This window comes from Ceratotherium simum, chromosome 25, assembly GCF_057802395.1.
Source record: "Ceratotherium simum simum isolate JZ-2026a chromosome 25, ASM5780239v1, whole genome shotgun sequence".
Lineage (NCBI taxonomy): Eukaryota > Metazoa > Chordata > Mammalia > Perissodactyla > Rhinocerotidae > Ceratotherium > Ceratotherium simum.
The window spans coordinates 7,607,627-7,627,653 of record NC_141924.1 but is presented as its reverse complement, the minus strand read 5'-3'; the positions used below and the strand labels follow the sequence as shown (position 1 = coordinate 7,627,653).

The 20,027-nt window shown below is 47.6% G+C and overlaps 1 protein-coding gene across 1 annotated transcript in view; it reads right to left on the bottom strand.

Annotated features, from left to right (window-relative positions):
* LOC147913703 (uncharacterized) overlaps positions 1–16,846 on the bottom strand; it is a 44,302-nt gene extending 27,456 nt beyond the window's left edge. Inside the window, exon 1 of the mRNA XM_087448808.1 lies at positions 16,712–16,846. Coding sequence (XP_087304934.1) covers positions 16,712–16,769 — 58 coding nt within the window. The 5' untranslated portion in view covers positions 16,770–16,846. The remainder of the gene's footprint in view (positions 1–16,711) is intronic.
* Between the last annotated feature and the right edge of the window lie 3,181 nt (positions 16,847–20,027).

Here is a 20,027-nt window from a genome sequence, read left to right as displayed (position 1 = left end):
TTCCCCCCAAAGCCCCAGCAGATAGCTGTATGTCATAGGTTCACATCCTTCTAGTTGCTGTACGTGGGACTCGGCCTCGCGCTGGACGGAGAAGTGGTGCCTTGGGGCGCGCCCGGGATCCGAACCCGGGCCACCAGCATCAGAGCGCGCGCACTTAACCGCTAAGCCACGGAGCCGGCCCTCATTTATTTTCAAACACGATTTTCTCAGCGACCACATGATTTTTGCCAGGTTCCTTCTCTCCTTCCTGGGAAGGCTGCCTTTGGAGCCGTCTGCAGCCCTCAAAGCCTGAGAGCACATTCCACCACCGCCCACCACTGAGCACCTCCAATCCTGTCTCCTCTGATGGATTAGCGTATGAATAGCTGTCAACTAGGTCCACCATGCGCTAGGTACTTCTTTAAGCTCTTGACTCAGTTAATCCTCACATCAACCCAACGAGGTAAGCACTTAGCACTGCCATTTTTCACACAAGAAAACAGAGTCACAGAGGGCAAGGATTGAGGAAGGGGTGGAGTTGGGATTTGAACCCAGGCAGAGAAAATGGTAATATTATTGATGAAACACAGGATGGCACATATACCTGAGATGGCTGCTGAAGACCTGAATACAGTAGCTGAACGTGGCATTTAACCTGCCAGAAAGGATTCTTCCAGCCGAGAGGAAGCACTGACTCATTGACGTTACGGTGATAATGCACCCAGTTTACAGAGCTTCAGGGAGGTTGGGGGTCCCCCTTGTGAGGAGAAGGGCAGGGAGGGCGTGTAGGACAGAGGAACATGGGGTGGGACTCGGGGGCTGTCACATGGCTGATGGTACATGATACCAGCTCAAGACAAGGTTGACATAAGGGAAGCCATATTGTAGAAAAGAAAAACTCTACTGTAACTTTGAATGACCTCTGACACACTAACCCAGCTGGATCTGCACCCTCCAGGAGATCTAACTGCTCTGTCAATTTTACGACCCCTGCTTGTGCATGTACCTCCCAGCTGCGGTAAGATGATAACTGTTTTTTGAGTTCCTTAGGAATGTGATAACCCCCGAACAGAGAATCTATGCTGATAGCCATCATCAGTGAAAACTGAAAGATCTGGTGTGGTGACTCCCAGTCTGTAACACCAGAAGGTCAACATTCCTAACCCCCTCCCCAATAACCCAATGGCCTATGTAACTGCTGTAAGATTTCGTGCCCCCTTAAGATGGTTCTTTTGGACATGAGTCGGCCGTCATCCCCCTTGCTAGCGAGCTGTAATAAAAAGGCCATTTTCTCCTACCATCTTGCCTCTTGACTATTGGCATGTCTTGCGGCGAGCAGAAGGCCCCACGTTGGGCGGTAACAGTACAGACACATCTGAAGCCTGTGTCAAATCGCTCACCTCTGCCCCCTGACCTTAGGATTCCAACCCAACATAACCCAGGGGAGCAGCCCACAGGAGACTCTCAAAGCCAGACCCTAAGTGTAGTCTAAAAAGGACGGTGGCAGAAAGTCATATGCTAAATCTTGTTGGTTTAGAAGCCAGGATTAGATTTTTAAAAATTTTCTTTTCCTCGGGGAGATTGGCCCTGGGCTAACATCTGTGCCAATCTTCCTCTGCCTTATATGTGGGTCGCTGCCACAGGGTGGCTGACAAGCGGTGTAGGTCGGCGCCTGGGATCCGAACCCATGATCCTGGGCTGCTGAAGTTGAGCACGCTGAACTTAACCACTATGCCACGGGGCCAGCCCCTAGATTTTATTTTATTTTATTTTTATTTATTTTTTTTATTTATTTTTCCCCCAAAGCCCCAGTAGATAGTTGTATGTCATAGTTGCACATCCTTCTAGCTGCTGTATGTGGGACGCGGCCTCAGGATGGCCGGAGAAGTGGTGCGTTGGTGCGCACCCGGGATCCGAACCCAGACCGCCAGCAGTGGAGCCGAGCACTCAACCGCTAAGCCACGGGGCCGGCCCAGCCCCTAGATTTTAAATTTTGAATAAAAGTGTTATGTACTTGGCCGTAGCTGATTTATTTGAAGGTTACTTTAATTTCGTTCAGTCCACGGAGACCGAATTCAATTTTCAAGGTTGATTAACTCTTCCCTCCCTCATGGTGACTGTAACTTCATGAGCCCTCTCCCTCCTCGTCTGACCCCGGGGCCCCTCTCTGTGTTTCTCTTCCAGCAGTATCTAGAGCCTTCGGTGTTTCTGCCCACCTGTGGTTTTTGATCATCACAATCCTTGCTAGGAACAGATAAGGACCTGTGCTACCCAGAACCTGCAGCCTCCCCAGCCTGGAGCATGCTGGAAGTCTCTCCTAGTTTCACCCCCTCAAGGCAGGTGCTGCCCCCTCCCGAGGAACTGGCCACCCCTTCTCAACCAGACAGGGCAGGGGTTCCACTTTTAAGACAACTCTGCAAATTTGGAACCATGACATTTTGGATACAGTCGCTTATGGGAAAGTGCCAGCATTTTGTTTAGACACACTTTTATTGAGATCCTTGCCAAAGAATCCTGGAATTAAAATTCAGTCATTTGCAAATTAAAACAAATTTTAAAAATAATATCTAACTGCGCTGCCTATATGTGTATGATACACACACACATATTTTATGCACGCATGCTTGTGTATTTAAGTGTCACTAGTCCTCTGTTAACTGTGGAAATAAATGAAGACCAACCAAACGAGAAAAGCAAAGGCTGTTTATTCTGAACTTGCTATAGCGAAGGAGTGGGCCCATGTCACTTGTGTTTTGGCCAAGACGCAAAGGCAGGCAGAGTGGGAAAGCTTTACAGCGGGAAAAAGGGAAGGCCTCCCGTGTGCCCTAATTGGAGGCTGTTGGCCTGGGGAAGCTGGTGGGCTAACTAGAAGCGGGGTGTCCTATGTGATGGGTTAGGGGTGCATTTTGGCTTTCTCTGATTGGTCCTAAGCTGGAAGTGGGGACAAAACTTAGGGAAGCTGTTGGTTATTCTAGATCTGGTCCTTCGGGTCGATTGTTATAGAAGTTGTTCAGCCTCTTGGATTGTCACTGGAGACAGGAATCACTTCCTCTAAGTCTGATTTAGAGCAGGCTGGCTCCCTGGCCTGTTTATTATAGGTGAGGGGGCTGGGTTCCTGGGCAGGCTGCTGCAAATTGTGGCTCAAAATTCTATTTTTATATAGGATCTGGCCATTGTCCATTTGTATATTCAGTCTCTCACGAAAATTATGTAAGAATTGGTCCATTAGGGCCGGCCCCGTGGCTTAGCGGTTAAGTGCTCGCGCTCCGCTGCTGGCGGCCCGGGTTCGGATCTCAGGCGCGCACAGATGCACCACTTCTCCGGCCATGCTGAGGCCGCGTCCCACATACAGCAACTAGAAGGATGTGCAGCTGTGACATACAACTATCTACTGGGGCTTTGGGGGGAAAATAAATAAATAAAATAAAAAAAAAAAAAAGAATTGGTCCATTCAACAAGCCTAAAAGGTGACCTTATCTGTGAGTAGGAATTATCTGCTTAATACTGTCTGATCTCAAACAACTTCATAGAACAAATGCGTAAGAATCACACGTTATTAAAATGCAGCTGCCTCACGCACAGAACCAAGCTTGCGTTTGACAATGGCATGGAAATCGTACATGACCTAGATCGGGAGAGAAAACCACGGCATCTCCTCAGAAACTACAGGCAGCTCCTCCCTTCCCGCCTTCCCTGTCCGGGCTGCACTCAGTGGCTCCCCATGCGGCGCTACTGGATGAATTCTGACGGAGAGCAGCAACTAAGGAAAAGAAAGTAACAGCTTGTTAATGCAATTCAGAAAAAGGCGTGCTTTCCTCCTCAATTATTAGGACAAATCACTCTGGTTGGCAGGACTGCCCTTCTGCAGTCGGGCTGCAGTAGGTACTTTGGAAGACCCATCGCAGTCTCCTCTCTGTCTGGATGGTGGGGACAGAGGCGACGCTCCTGATTCTTTGGGGTCTGGCCCAGTTCAGCGCCCTTTCTCATATCAGGAGCACCCCTAGATTTTCTCTGTGAAATCATTGGTGCCTCTGCTTTCTAACTGTGGCACTTCCACGGCCGTTACGTCACTGTGGTACCAAATGTCAAACAAAGGCCAGGAAAGGGACCAAGGGTGTGAGGCAGAGAGCCCAGGGAAGTCACGGCCGGGTGCTGCAGAGGGGCAGTCGGAGGACCTGGGTTTGCGCCCCTCCTGAGTCAACATTGACTTTGGGCAAACCACTTATTTAATTTCTTTTGTTTCAGATTTCTTATTGGCATAATGAAAATTAAAATACAGTTCCCCTCCACTCATTCTTTCACTCAAGATACGTCAAATGCCTACTCCGTGCCACACACTACAGGCTGGGTGTGAGCAGGACAGACGAGGTCCCGCCCCGTGGATCTTCTAGCTACAGAGACAGATGATAAGCACATAAGCAAAGCAGCAACCTATAGACTCGGGAAGTCTATGCAGGAGACGAGAGGTTACCCTCGGCTCCTCTCCCTCACCCCGCTTCCTGTCTGAAGGCAAATCCTTTCGGCTCCACCATCGGACTCCGTCTCCCTGCATCCCCTACGCAGGGGTGCTTGGGGATCCTGGGAGCCTTCCCTGGCCTCCTGCCACTGCCCTCTTGCCCTAAGGGTCAGTTCCCACCACGCTGGCTAGCGCAATCCTTTTAAAACACAAACCCAATCATATTATTCTGCTCAAAACTCCCCCCTGGTTTTCCACCTCCCCCGGGGTAAAAGCCAACGTTCTCACGGTGGCTGCGTGGTTGTACCAATCCCGCCCCCTTTCCTCTTGGACCTCATTTCTACACCACCGCCCCAACCCCCCATTCACTGTGATCCAGCCACCTGTCCCCGCTGCTCAGGGACCCTGCCCGTGAGAGGTGGCCTGTGTCCGAGTTTATGCCTGTTACTGCGGCGCGGTTACTGACAGCGCAACCTCCCCCTCAGCAGGCCCAGGTTTGGATGATGGATTCGACGGCCATGCCGGCCTCTGCACTTGCCGTTAGGTTTCCTCTCCTCTGCCTGGCCTGCTCTTTCCCTGGATAGCTGCTGCCTTCCGTCCTCTGCTTCGGGTCTTTGCCCACCTGTCACCTTCAGTGGCACATTCGGTGACCGTGCCATTTACACAGCCACCCCCCGACCCCAGCACCCCTGCCCTTCTCCCTGGGTCTGCTTTTCCTCCCGAGCATGTCTCACCATCTACCACACCGTTTATCGTTCTTCTTTGTTAATGGTGTGCCCCCTCCTCCCCACATAGGCTCCACGAGGGTAGGGATTTTTAATGTCACGTTCACTGCTGTATCCCCAGAGCCTAGAACAGTGCTTCGCACATGGGGGTGTCCAAAGGAGTAACCAAGTAAGGGGGTGCTACTCTGGATAAGGGGGCCAGGGAAGTCTTCTCTGAGGGTTGGCACTGAAGCCAAGACCCTGTATCAGTTTCTTATTGCTGCTGTAACAAATTACTACAAACTTAGGGGCTTAAAACAACACAAATTTATTATCTGACAGTTCTGGAGGTCAGAAGTCCAAACTGGGTCTCACTGAGCTAAAATCGAGGTGCTGGCAGAGCCGCATTCCTTTCTGGAGGCTCCAGAGGAGAATGAGGATCCATGTCTTTTCCAGCTTCCAGAGGTCGCCCCCCTTCCTTGGCTCGGGGCCCCTGCCTCCACCGTCGAAGCCCACAATGGTCAGTCAAGTGTCTCACGAGGCCATCTCTCTGCTTCTGAACCTCCTACCATTCTCATCCTCACTGAAGGACCCTTATGATTACACTGGGCCCAGCCAGATAACCCAGGATAATCTCATTATCTTAAAGTCAGTTGATTAGCAAACTTCATGCCATCTACAACCTTAATTCCCCCTTGCCATGGAACATAATATTCTCAGGTTTCAAGGATTAGGAAGTGGACATCTTGGGGGGAGGGGCATTAATCTGCCTACTACCGTGGGGACACTACTTTGGAAGAGTGGTCAAGGAAGACTTCTCTGGGGAGTTGGCATTGAAGACAAGATCTGAGGGACAAGAAGGAGCCAATCATGTGAAGAGCCAGAAGAGCTTTTCAGGCAGAGGGAGTAGCATGTGCAAAGGCCCTGGGGGGGGCGGGAAGAGCTTGGTGTCTCAAGAAGCAGAAGGTAGCGCAGATTGGCCACAGGATATTGAGCAAAGGGGAGAGTGGTCCTAGCGAGGTTGGGGAGGGAGGCAGGAATCAGAGCAGATGCCATGGTTTTCTCTCCCCATCCAGGTCACATATGATTCCCACACCATTGTCAAACACAAGCTTCATTCTGTCTGTGAGGCAGCTGCCTTTTAATGACGTGTGATTCTTGTGAGCTTGCTCTACGAAGTTGAGATCTGACAGTATAAAGTAGATCATTGCTGCTTAATGATAAGGTCACCTCTTAAACTTTCGGACTGATTTACCCTTCAAAGAGAAGAGGTGGGGTTTTTTTCAAATTATCGGGATGCAGGGAAATCAACAGAACAGGACCTGGGGTGACGCTGGGTGTTCTGCTGGGTCACAGCAAAGCACCGGCCAGCAGCAGGCTCTTCTGCTCTCTGCTGTCTTGTTCCTTATGACGAGGCTCCTATTAGGCATCAACTTGAAAACGTGCCCCGTCCACTGGCCGCTGCCACCTCCCTCTGAGCTCTTCGGGTTGTGGAACCCCCTGCTCAGAAAGCAGGTGAGGTGACTGTGTGAAGTCCGTGAAGAGTCGCCTCCCGCCTGGGGAGGGACTGGGACTCCTGGAGTGACTGGGGGGCCCAGGAAGTGAGAGGCAGACATGTCCTCCCAGCTCACCTGAAGACTCTTCCTTCTGTATTAGTTTCCTACAGCAGCCGCCATAACAGGTGAGCACATACTGGGTGGCTTGAAACAGACATTTATTCTCTCAGTTCTGGAGGCTGGAAGTCTGAAATCAAGGTATCAGCAGGGCCGTGCTCCCTCTGAAGGCTCTAGGGGGGGACCCTTCCTTGTCTCTTCTAGCTTCTGGTGGTTCCCAGCTGTTTGAACTGAATGTGTGTCTCCCAAAATCCATATGCTGAAACCCTCACCCCCAATGTGATAGTATTAGGAGGTGGGGCCTTTGGGAGATGATTAGGGTTAGATGAAGTCTTGAGGGTGGAGCCCCTATGATGGGATTAGTGCCCTTATGAGAAGAGGCACAAGATCTCTTTCTCTTTGTCTCTGCCATGTGAGGACACAGCAAGAAGGCAGCCATCTGCAAACCAGAAAACAAGCCCTCAACAGACACAAATCTGCTGGCCCTTTGATCTTGAACTTCGCTGCCTCTAGAACCATGAGAAATAGATGCCTGTGTAAGCCACCCGATCTGTGGTGTTCTATTACAGCAGCTTGAGCTGACTAAGACACCAGCCTCAGCTTGTGGTGGCATCACTCCAATCTCTGCCTCTGTCTTCCCTCTGTGTCAGTGTCTCTGTGTCCAAATTTCCCTCTTCTTATAAGGACATCAGTCATTGGATCAGTCACCTTAATCTAGTGGGACCCCATCTTAACTAGATTACATCTGCAAAGACCTTATTTGCAAATGAGGTCACATTCACAGGTTCGGGATGGACACGCATGTTTGAGGGACGCTGTTCAACAGGACCCCTTCAGTTCCACATGGCCCTCCCTTACCAGGCCTGTCCAGACCAACTTTTCTGGGTTGTGGGTTTGCAAATAAGTTACCCCTCCTCTCCATCCCCATCGCCCTTCCCCCAGCCTTTGACTGCAGCCACAACTATTTCTTATCAATAAGTCTTTCTACGATGCGGTTTCCCAGCCGACTGAATGCAGTTCAAATCCTGCAGACACATGCTTTCAGGTCCATTTCTCTCCGTAAAGTGCGTATCTTAGACAATCTGGGTAGAATCTGAGTTTGATCTTTATACCAATTAATTAGGATACACACAGTCTTGCTCTACTAAATGGTTGCAGCTACCCTGAGCTTCGGGCTGACCTCAGGCCATATGCAAAGGAGGCTCGAGGAAGGAGGAACCCAACGCCCCTGTACACAGTGTATTGTTCTCCGTCATCCTGGGGCGGACACTCACTGCTGCCTCCTGCTAGTTGGATGGCCTTAGAACCCAAGGAGGCCACTGGCCAGCCTCCACTGGGAAAAGGAGATGGTTGGGGCCCTGGAAGTTTACAGGACTTCCCCAAGGCCACAGCAAGTATATGGTAAAAGGAAGACTCTGGAATCCTGCCCCCACTTCTCTTTCCCATCTCCCACCCTGCCTGAGCTAGGCCATCACACCCGAGTCTTGGAAGGACTTCCCACCAGCCAGTCTTCTCAGATGACAGCAGCTACACACTGTGCTTGTAAGAGCCCAGGGTCCCACCCCCAGTTCGCTCAGGTCCTGGAAAATGTGCCGGCTACGTTGGGCCACAGGCGGCCACTGCAGAAGGGATGTGGGATACCATCGCCCCTGCGGTGAAAAGTAAAGGGTGTGGGAAGAACTTACCAGATGTTTAAATTATGCCGCACCCGCTCAAACACTCCGTGGCTTTGCCTCGGTAGCTCCGCGGCAGACAGTTCCCATCTTTTAGGTCTCCTAAACTTGCAAATGAACTGCGCGGCCAAGTCCCTCCGCAGTCAAAGCCATGATTTCCTCAGCAGGTGCATGCAGAGCGCTCGGAGCCCTGTGATAATCTGCGCTTTGCAACAAGCACTTTTTCTTCCTGCTCATTATTGCCGCGCTCTGAGAGGAGAAGGGAGGAGCCGCCCCCGCACGGGTACAAAGAGACACTTGGAAACATGCTGCGGGAGGCCGCGCTGTCGTCGGGAAAGACAATGGAACACATTTGAAATGTCTTTTCCTGGCGCTCTGCTAAGCAGAAGCATCGGAACCCTTCGGGGAATTCACTCTCCAGGGAAAGAAAACAGGCCCGCGTCTGCGGCCCGGCTGTCAGCTCCACGTGCGCCCCCTCCTCTGGGCTCCCGCCCCCGGTCGCCGGTGCCCGAGGTCGCAGAGGCGGCGGAGAACGCGGGCTCCCAGGGGTGGCCGTGTTGGACCGCGCTCACAAAACGCTGTTGTTCTCCGCAGCGCTCGTGGCCCCTTCTGTTTTGAAGGCGGCTCTGTTTATTCCCATTGACCCGCACTCCGCAGAGGATGAGCACGATTACAGAGCCCTGAGGGCTGGATTTCGCTCTTCTTTCGTCCCCACTGGACAGGCCCTCAAGGCTCTGCGTGCCTCTGGCGCACAGCAGAGGACCTGGCGCGGCGGCCACCCTCACTAATGCTGAGGGATGGATCCCCACGCTGTCTCCAGCATGAAGTTCCCAAGGGAACCCCCAGTTCTCATGCTTTAAAATTTCCTCTTAAAAAGAAAAGCCACCAAAGATTCCAGCCAGCAGGAACTTTAGAGATGGAGAGCTTGAATTAATCACTTGTTCTGAAAGTATTGCTAAGCCAGCAGGGTCACTCTGATCCTTGATCTGCAACCCAGCTGGGTCAGGAGGCAACGCTGGTCCTTGTGCTGGTGACAGCGGTGCTGACAATTTGGCCAATTTGGCTCACCCGGGAGAAGACCAGTGTGAATCAGTGAAAAGTCTGAATTAAACACAGTGTAATACAATGTAACCGTTGTAAACGATCTCTTTACAATCTTATTTTAAACTATTCATGCACACTGTAAAGAAAGTGTTCATTACAGTAAATTTAGGGCCAGTCCCTAGCTATCAGAATTGAATGAAATGATGTTTTGACTCTTGCTATAAATACAGTTGAGGACTAAAGTAAACGATTTCAACTCTATGACTACCCAGGAAGAATGAAGATGCAATATTCATCATCAGACAATGTACTCAAGACAGTTTTTCTTTCATTAACTGAACTTATAAACCAGTATAATAAAAGATCTCTGAAAACATGACCAAATGGTCCATATTTGGCTATTTAGAAGCCAAAGCATCCTTCCAGAAAACATGACCAAATGGTCCATATTTGGCTATTTAGAAGCCAAAGCATCCTTCCAGAATCAGAATATAAGGTTCCTAACACCAGAAAAATCATTTTAACCATGATCTTTAACTATCTCTTACTAAACGTCCTTTGCAGCCAGGACTTTCTTTTTTTTTTTTAAAGATTTTTTTTATTTTTTCCCCCCAAAGCCCCAGTAGATAGCTGTGTATCATAGCTGCACATCCTTCTAGTTGCTGTATGTGGGACGTGGCCTCAGCATGGCCGGAGAAGCAGCGCATCAGTGCGCGCCCAGGATCCGAACCCGGGTCGCCAGCAGTGGAGCGCACGCACTTAACCACTAAGCCACGGGGCCGGCCCAGCAGCCAGGACTTTCTAAGGTTGTTTAGGTCTGGACCTAACTCGTGCTATTCAGAGTTCTGCAGGAAGGTTTGCTAAGGCAAAGTCAACCCTGAATTAGGACCCAGACTCTCACTCAGGTCAGCGGAGCCTCCCTTCCCCCTCCAGGAGTTACACAATATTGTGAAGCATCTTTGAGGGAAAATCGTTAAGTCTGCTCACATCATGCACCACAGACAACCTATATGGGGCACAGCCTTGAGTTTTTTAAATTTAAAAAATAGTCACATGCACGGGCCGGCTCCGTGGCTTAGCGGTTAAGTGCGCGCGCTCTGATGCTGGCGGCCCGGGTTCGGATCCCGGGCACGCCCCAAGGCACCACTTCTCCGTCCAACCCGAGGCCGAGTCCCACGTATAGCAACTAGAAGGAGGCGAACCTATGACATACAACTATCTACTGGGGCTTTGGGGGGAAAAAAATGAATAAATAAAATCAATAAAAAAATAAAAAATAGTCACATGCAAAAGAAACATTTTCCAGAATCCTTGTGCCTAATAATTGGGTAATTACAGAAAATGTGGGTCAAACTCTGCTTAAAACTGTTACCTTTGGAAGACATTTTGGATAAAGATTATGGGATAATTTGTATCTCAATACATAAGAAGCCCCAGGTTGTGTTTTTGGTCTCTTTTATTTTTTATTTGCAAAGTTGCTAGTCAGCACCCATTACGTAGTCAAAAGAATTGGAGCACAGAGGCCTCGCACGGAGACAGTGATGGACTCGGCGTGAACACGCCAGTGGTCCTCTTCTGTGAAGCCACGAGCCCTCGAGGGCTCCACACCCGCCCACTCCTCCGTCTGTAGGATAAATATTTAGATATGCATAGAGTTGAACAATACCATGTCTAAATGCAAACTTGTTTTAAAAGGCTGCCTTCGGTTCCAATAAGGTTTTTTTTTTTAATCTGATTTGATGTTTAATACGTAATAAATATTAAATATCAACCACATATCAAGGTTTTAATGAAAAGTATAATCCAGAATTCAGGCTTGCATGTGAATAAATGACACATAAATTGTTGAGTTAATAAATGCTCCCCCTGAGTAAGATCCACATTGAAGGATCCAGCGTGCAATTCATATACCAGGTGATCTTTTACGCTATTTCTCTGCATTTTAGGGTTTGGCACAGTATTCATTAAAGGAGGATTATCATATAATAATAATAATTACTACATACATGCGTTTAACATGCGTTTAACAGTTTTATAAACCTATAATTTTAGAAAAAATATTGCTAACATAATTTTTTTATTTTTTATTTATTCATTTTTTGTTTACTGCAGTAACATTGGTTTATAACATTGTATAAATTTCAAGTGTATATCATTATACTTCTATTTCTGCATGGATTACATCATGTTCCCATGTTCACCAGCCAAATACTAATTACAGTCCATCACCACACACATGTGCCTAATTATTCCTTTTGCCCTCCTCCCTCCTCCCTTCTCCTCTGGTAACCACCAATCCAATCTCTGTCTCTATGTGTTTGTTTGTTGTTGTTTTTATCTACTACTCAATGAGTGAGATCATACGGTATTTGACCTTCTCCCTCTGACTCATTTCACTTTGCATAATACCCTCAAGGTCCATCCATGTTGTCACAAATGGCTGGATTTCATCGTTTCTTATGGCTGAGTAGTATTCCATTGTGTATATATACCACAGCTTCTTTATCCATTCGTCCCTTGATGGGCACTTAGGTTGCTTCCAAGTCTTGGCTATTGTGAATAACACTGCAATGAACACAGGGGTGCGTGTATCTTTACGCATTGGGGTTTTCGCATTCTTGGGATAAATACCCAGCAGTGGAATAGCTGGATCATATGGTAGTTCTATCCTTGATTTTTTGAGGAATCTCCATACTGTTTTCCATAGTGGCTGCACCAGTTTGCACTCCCACCAGCAGTGTATGAGAGTTCCCTTCTCTCCACATCCTCTCCAACACTTGTTGTTTCCTGTCTTGTTAATTATAGCCATTCTGATGGGCGTGAGGTGATATCTCATTGTAGTTTTGATTTGCATTTCCCTGATAGTTAATGATGTTGAACATCTTTTCATGTGTCTGTTGGCCATCTGTATATCTTCTTTGGAGAAATGTTTGTTCAGGCCTTTTGCCCATTTTTTAGTTGGGTTGTTAGTTTTTTTGTTGTTGAGATGTATGAGTTCTTTACATATTTTAGAGATTAAGCCCTTATCAGATGTATGGTTTGCAAATATCTTCTCCCAATTGTTAGGTTGTCTTTTCGTTTTGTTGATGGCTAACATAATTTTTTTCAATTGGGAATACATAATAATATCTCATAGAACTGATATTCCAATGAAACAGTTTGGGAAGTGGTGTTTTTACATAATTCAAATGAGTTTTAAGAGTATAAAAATTTTTTCCTGTTTCTCCAAAGTTTAAAAAATCAAATCAAGAATACATTGGACATGCTATAGGAGAAAAACCTACAGGTTGAAGCCAGGAGATTCTGGGCAAATCATTTCGTTTCTCCAGGCCTTAATTCCTTGCTCCCCAAGGTCCAGGTTTCAGCTCACACCAGGATTGTGACCTAGCCTTTCGCTGAGCATTCTGTCCAACCCCAGAGCCCCACTTGAGAAAGCCCCTGCAATTACTTTCCTTTCTGTTTAGAGTCGGCCTTATGTTATAGGGCGTCTTCCACAGCTCCAAGGCTGCTCCATGTGGGCTCAATGCATTTTTCCTAAATGAATCAATGACCCTAGAAAGCACACACAAATTACTATAATGTGGCAGTGTGGTGTTCTGAGGAAAAAGGAACAGACAGCTCCCTATAAAGCGCTGCCGTTAAAGAGAACGTCTGTCAGACTTTTCAAGTACTTTGCCTTTCCTATCTGTTATCCGCCTGTTAATATATTTAGTAATATCCTGTTTGAGGCTGACTTGCAGAGTTTGCTAGGAGCAAAGGAGAGAGAGATAGTGGGAGGTAAAATCCCACACTGCTATCTACGTGCCTCTACTGACACCAAAGGTTGATTGTGAGACTGACGCCCGGAGCCTGGTCTCCGCTTGCCACAAAGATAATAAAGTCTACATCTGCTCTGGCTAAGAAAGGCACATGAGGGGCTGTCTTTAATGGGAAAACGAGGTGTACCAACTACTGACCAAGTCCTAAACAAAAGTTGATTCCCCATTGTTTCCGGTCTGCATCTAATTTTGCAGGCATGTATTAGAAGAACATCCCAGCAGTCACAAAATCCCCATCCTCCCCTTTCCAAAGGTGTAAAGGAGAAAAGGAATTAATTATGATGAAAGTAGAGCCACAGACCCTCCATGGGGACAGCAGTAGGGGACCAGGACAATCTATTTAGGATCAAATAGATGGCTTCAACCTTCCTGCTAAAACTTTAAATGTATGACCCCCACTAAAAAAAAAAAACAATAGGGGCCGGCTGGGTGGCGCAAGTGGTTTTGTGGCGGCCCGGGGCTCGCCAGTTCGGATCCCGGGCGCACACCGACGCACCGCTTGGCAAGCCATGCTGTGGTGGCGTCCCATATAAAGTGGAGGAAGATGGGCACGGATGTTAGCCCAGGGCCAGTCTTCCTCAGCAAAAAAAGAGGAGGATTGGCAGATGTTAGCACAGGGCTGATCGCCTCACAAAAAAAAAAAACAAAAAAAAAACAATAACCCAAAACAAGGCTGGCCTGGACACCCTAGGAGGGGCACTAGACAGGATGCTGTTGCCTAGCAATTGATGCAAATACAAAGAAGCGCGTCACAGGCGCATTCTCTGGCTGGGAGCATGTGTCCTGGGTCAGCGGGTCCCTTCCCCCACACAGCTGAATGGCCACAGCCGGTCCTGCCTCTGTCCTCTGGCAGCTTGGGCCCTGGCCCGACATGGTGCTCACCTGGGCCTCCAGTTCAGCGGAGAGAGCTGTTCTGAGCAGTTTCCACAACGCTTTGCAGAAGCCTCACCGTGAAATCAGTTGGAGAATAGTTCTTCAGCCAGAAGTAGCCCCTTTGGAAAGAAATCCAGAGGCTGATGGGGCCTGAGGGCACCGCCCACTGTTGTTAACTTGCAGGTCCCAGGAGAAATCAGCCTTAGCACGTGGCCTTGGTATCTCTGATCCAGCAAGGTGGCGATGGGAGGCCAGCTCAATAGTGAGGGCACCACATGTCTCCCAGGCTCACGGCAGAGTGGACACACTTGTGCTCTGCAGTGACCAATAGTGGGCCTCCTATGTGCGCAGGTGCCAACACGTACCTAGGCACAACGCTGATCTTTTCCAAGAACCACCCTCCTCCCCTCGCCACGGTAGAAACCGAATTCAGTAGCAATGCCACTGACCAAAACTTTTTTTTTCTTTTGGTGAGGAAGATTGACCCTGAGCTAACACCTGTGCCCATCTTCCTTTATTTTATATGTGGGACGCCTCCACAGCTTGGCTTGATAAGTGGGCCATAGGTCCGCCCCCAGGATCCGAACCTCCGAACCCCAGGCCACCGAAGCAGAGTGTGCAAACTTAACCACTATACCACTGGGCCAGCTCCCTGACCAAACTTTTGAGAGCTGCCTTTAGAGCACACGGTACCTAATTTGAGGATCTTTACCTTTTCTTTAAGTTGTACTGGAGTCTAATTTAGACCCCAAAATGTGTGCTCATTTTTTAGTGCACCCTTTGATGAGATCTGATAAATGCATGCACGTACGAAACCAGCACAGGGCACATCTTTTACTGTCCTCAATACTGGCAAGTTTCCATCTTTGGAAGGTGAATTTAATTTCTGGAAATATGCAAAAGTCATTAAAACCCAACCTGATTAATAAGGATATTGATCAAAATAAGTAGCATCATTTAGAAAAACAAAAGAAAACTCAAATACGGCCGCAAAGTTGTTGTGTAGCTCTGACTACCTCTGAGGGGTCTTTTTAAGAGAAGTTCCCAAAGTATTTCTTGATCAACCATACGACCAATGTAAACATTCTAAGATCACTGATGGGGATAAAGTACATTGTCTATTTCATTGGGGAAAAATACTGAGTCGCTGTATTTCATACTTTACACATAATTCTAGGGAATTTTCAAAAGCCTTCCAGAAACAAATCTTCTAAATCAGATATGCACTCAAGCCTCAACTCCTGGTTACAACACAGGCAGAGCACAGTCCTCTGTGACACTAACACGATTAATTATAAACTTTCCAGAACTGAGGCCTGCCCAATCTGAGGAGGCCCTTCACACCTCACGCTAACACAATATTCATTACCTTTCAAGTCGAAATATAAATCCTTTCTACAGGACCGTGTTATTAGTGAAGACAGCCCAAGTGTATAATTGAACTTACCACGTGCCCCCACACAGCGTCAGCCTTCATGTGAATTAGCTTGTTCAGAATGACTCATCCCCACCCCACAGTGAAGGCTCAGAGAGGTGAAGTAACTCGTCCAGAGTCACACAGCAGGCACTTGCTCAACCAGGATTCAAACCTGGGCCACCTGGCTCGTGAGCCTGAGCACGTACCCTTTGCTGCACCCTCACAAAGACAAAGTTACTGCCGTTCAAAGTGGGGAACCGGAGGCAGAATGGGCCAACAGCGACTCCCACGGGGGCGCCAACGTGGCAGGCGGTCGGCAGCACTCAGCGGATGTGTTTGGGACTGTGCTGAGTCAGGCACGCCTAATCTTTTGTGGGTCACGGGTCCTCTGAGACTCCAGTGAGGGCTCTGGAATGCCCTCTGCAATCATGCACATGGGTACATGCACACAACTTCCACATAGTCCACAGGACCGTCTAAAGTCCATTAGGAATATGCCCTGCTCCTCTCCCCAACCCGGGGGGAGTTTCTCCTTATGAGAAATTTTAGAATTTTTGATTCTCTAATTCCAGTAATTGCATGTTTGGAATAATCAATCACTTTTTTATTCAAGACCAAATGCCCTGGAGGAGGAAGTCAAGATGGCGGCATAGGCAGACTCTGAACTCACCTCCTCCCGGGGACACAGCCAATTTACAGCTACTAGTGGAAAAATTACCCCTGAGACAGATAAGAGGATAAGAGGAACTCCTGCAACAACGGACAATCCTAACTGGGGTAGAAGAGGCAGAGACTCCCTTCTGGAGAGGAAAAACGCCGCCTTCACAAGCCGCAGCGCCTCACGGCCGCGGGGAGCAGCTCACAGGTACACAGCCCTCCCTGGAGGCGCGGGGCCCTGAGCCGGGGAGCGCCCCCGCGGTGGGCATTTTGTGGACCCAGCACAATCGAGACCAGCGGCATAATATCTGACTTTGCCTGCTGCTAAAACATTGGGGAGTACCCCCAGAAAAGCTGGTTCACAAAGAAATTAAAACTGGCTCTTAAAGGGCCCACGCGCAAACTCACCCGTTTCAGAAAGCAACCTAAAATCACCAGAAAGAAAGGTCCACAGTGCTGTGGTGAAAAGAGACTCACCTAATAGGCCCTGAGTGCATCTCGGTGAGGGGTGAGACCTCTCCAGGGACTGGGACATTGGCGGCGGCCATTGTTGTGGCCTGGCGTGGGCGTGCTGGCACAGACGCCATTGGAGTTCTCCCTGGGGCCTGCTAGCCCAGCGTCTGCCCCACCCACTAGAGCACCGATTTAATCCAGCTCAGCCAGGGCAGGCAGCCCACCCTAGAGACTGGCCCCACCCAACAACAAGCCCTCAGGCAACTTGTGGGCCGGCATAGATTGGTGACTGGATTCTCTGCAGCCTGGCAACTGAGCCGACTTCAGTGGGGCAGGACGTGCACAAGGAGTGGGTGGAGAGTGTGGGCCAGTGGTGGAGTTTGTGGGGCTCCCACCGTGGAGAGACTGGGTCCGCTTCGGGAGGTTGGGGCATGCACACGGGGCAGGACTGTGTTGACTGTGTGTGTGGACCTGTGGGCGGCAGGGCTTGTCAGCTGCAGAAGACTTGTGCTTCTCAAAGACCCACATAGGGGGTTTGCCCCACCTTCCAAAGCCTGAAACAATTGGGTGCTCCTGCGCCTGAGGCCAGCCCCACCCAGCTGCAATCCTCAGAGAGCTGACAAGAGACCTAACGGCTGGAGGCTTATAGCAATTGTAAGGCCCTGAGCCTAACAACCTGCCACACTGGGGGCCTACTCATTTAAAAGAAATACTGCAACACAAATGTGGTATTAGAACTTGCAGCCAACTGTGCTGGGGCTCCCCACACCTGATAAAGAGACTGAAGGGCCCACAACAACTACAAGCAGCTGAGCATTACAACAGCTGGCCAGGAGCATAACTCGGCCTCCCTGGGCACCTACAGGGAGAGCAAACAGGCCACAACAGAAGGACATACGTAGCCCACATAGGGGTCACCCCTGGAACATTGAGAACTGAGGGAAGCACACTGCAGGCCTCCTAAGCCATCACTTACATAAGGTCACCTATCCAAGAGCAGGAGACGTAGGTGACCTACCTAATACGTAGACACAAGCACAGGGAAAGAGGCAAAATGAGGAGGCAAAGGAATACATTCCAAGTAAGGGAACAGGACAAAACCCCAGAAAAGGAACTAAGTGAAACAGAAATGAGCAACCTACCTGACAGAGAGTTCAAACAAAGAGTGTTAAGGATGCTCACTGATCTGGGGAGAAGAATAGATGAACTCAGTGAGAATGTCAATAAAGAAATGGAAGATATAAAAAAGAACCAATCAGAAATGAAGAATACAATACTGGAAATGAAAAATTCACTAGAGGGACTCAAAAGCAGAGTAGAGGATACAGAAGAACGGATCTGCGAGCTGGACAAAAGACTAGAAGAAACTACCCAAGCTGAACAGGTAAAAGAGAAAAGAATTAAAAAGAGTGAGGACAGTCTAAGGGACCTCTGGGTCAACATCAAGTGCACTAACATCTGTGTTATAGGTGTCCTGGAAGGAGAAGAGTGAGACAAAGGGGCAGAGAATCTATTTCAAGAAATAATAGATGAAAACTTCCCTAACCTAAGGAAGGAAACAGACATCCAGGTACAGGAGGCACAGAGAGCCCCAAACAAGATAAACCCAAAGAGGCCCACACCAAGACACATCATAATCAAAATGTCCAGAATTAAAGATAAAGAGAGAATCCTAAAAGCCACAAGAGAAAGTCAAGTTACATACAAAGGAAACCCCATAAGGCTATCAGCTGACTTCTCAGCAGAGACCTTACAGGCTAGAAGAGAGTGGCAGGATATATTTAAAGTGCTAAACGGAAAAAACTTACAGCCAAGAATACTCTACCCAGCCAGGTTATCATTCAAAATGGAAGGAGAGATCAAAAATTTCCCAGACAAGCAAAAATTAAAGGAGTTCGTCAACAAGAAACCAGTGCTACAAGAAATGTTAAAGGCACTGATTTAAGGGAAAAAGAGAAGACCAAAAATAGGAAAAATTATCTATTTCCATGATAAGAACGTAATGGATACAAATGCACAAAAAGAGGTTAGATATGATATCAAAAACATAAAAGGAGGGAGGAGGGGAGTTAAAGAGTAGAGCTTTCAGACAGAGGTCAAACTAAAGAGACCATCAATTCTGTATAGAAGAAAGGAACAGAGAAGGACTACTAAAACACTGAGAAAAAAAAAAAGTTAAAAAATGGCAGTAAGTATATACTTATCAATAGCTACTTTAAACGTCAATGGACTAAATGCTCCAATTAAAAGGCATAGGGTGGCTGATTGGATAAAAAAACAAGACCCATATATATGCTGCATACAAGAGACACACTTCAGACCTAAAGACACTCCCAAACTGAAAGTGAAGGGATGGAAAAAGATACTCCATGCAAATGGCCATGAAAAGAAAGCTGGGGTAGCAGTACTCATATCAGACAAAATAGACTTTAAAACAAAAACTGTAAAAAGAGACGAAGAAGGGCATTACATAATGATCAAGGGAACAATCCAACAAGAGGATATAACACTTGTAAATATCTACGCACCCAATGTAGGTGCACCTAAATATATAAAGCAATTATTAACAGACATAAAAACAGAAATAGACAGTAACACAATAATAGTAGGGAACTTTAACACTCCACTTACACCAACGGATAGATCATCCAAACAGAAGATTAATAAGGAAACATTGGCCTTAAATGACACACTAGAACAGATGGACCTAGTAGATATATACAGAACATTCCACCCAAAAACCAAAGAATACACATTCTTTTCAAATGCACATGGAACATTCTCCAGGATTGATCACATATTAGGCCACAAAACAAGTCTCCATAAATTTAAGAAGATTGAAATAATATCAAGCATCTTTTCTGACCACAACAGTATGAAACTAGAAATCAACTATAGGAAAAAAATCAGAAAAGCCACAAATACGTGGAGATTAAACAAAATGCTACTGAACAATGACTGGGTCAATGAAGAAATCAAAGAAGAAATCAAAAAATACCTGGAGACAATGAAAATGATAATACGACATGCCAGAATTTATGGGAAACAGCAAAAGCGGTTCTAAGAGGGAAGTTTATAGCAATACAGGCCTATCTCAATAAACAAGAAAAATCTCAAATAAGCAATCTAACAATGCACCTAAAGGAACTGGAAAAAGAACAAACAAAGCCCAAAATCAGTAGAAGAAGGGAAATCATAAAAATCAGGGCAGAAATAAATGAAATAGAGACCAAAAAAACAATAGAAAAAATTAATAAAACCAAGAGCTGGTTCTTTGAAAAGATCAACAAAATTGACAAAACTTTAGCTAGACTCACCAAGAAAAAAAGAGAGAAGGCAC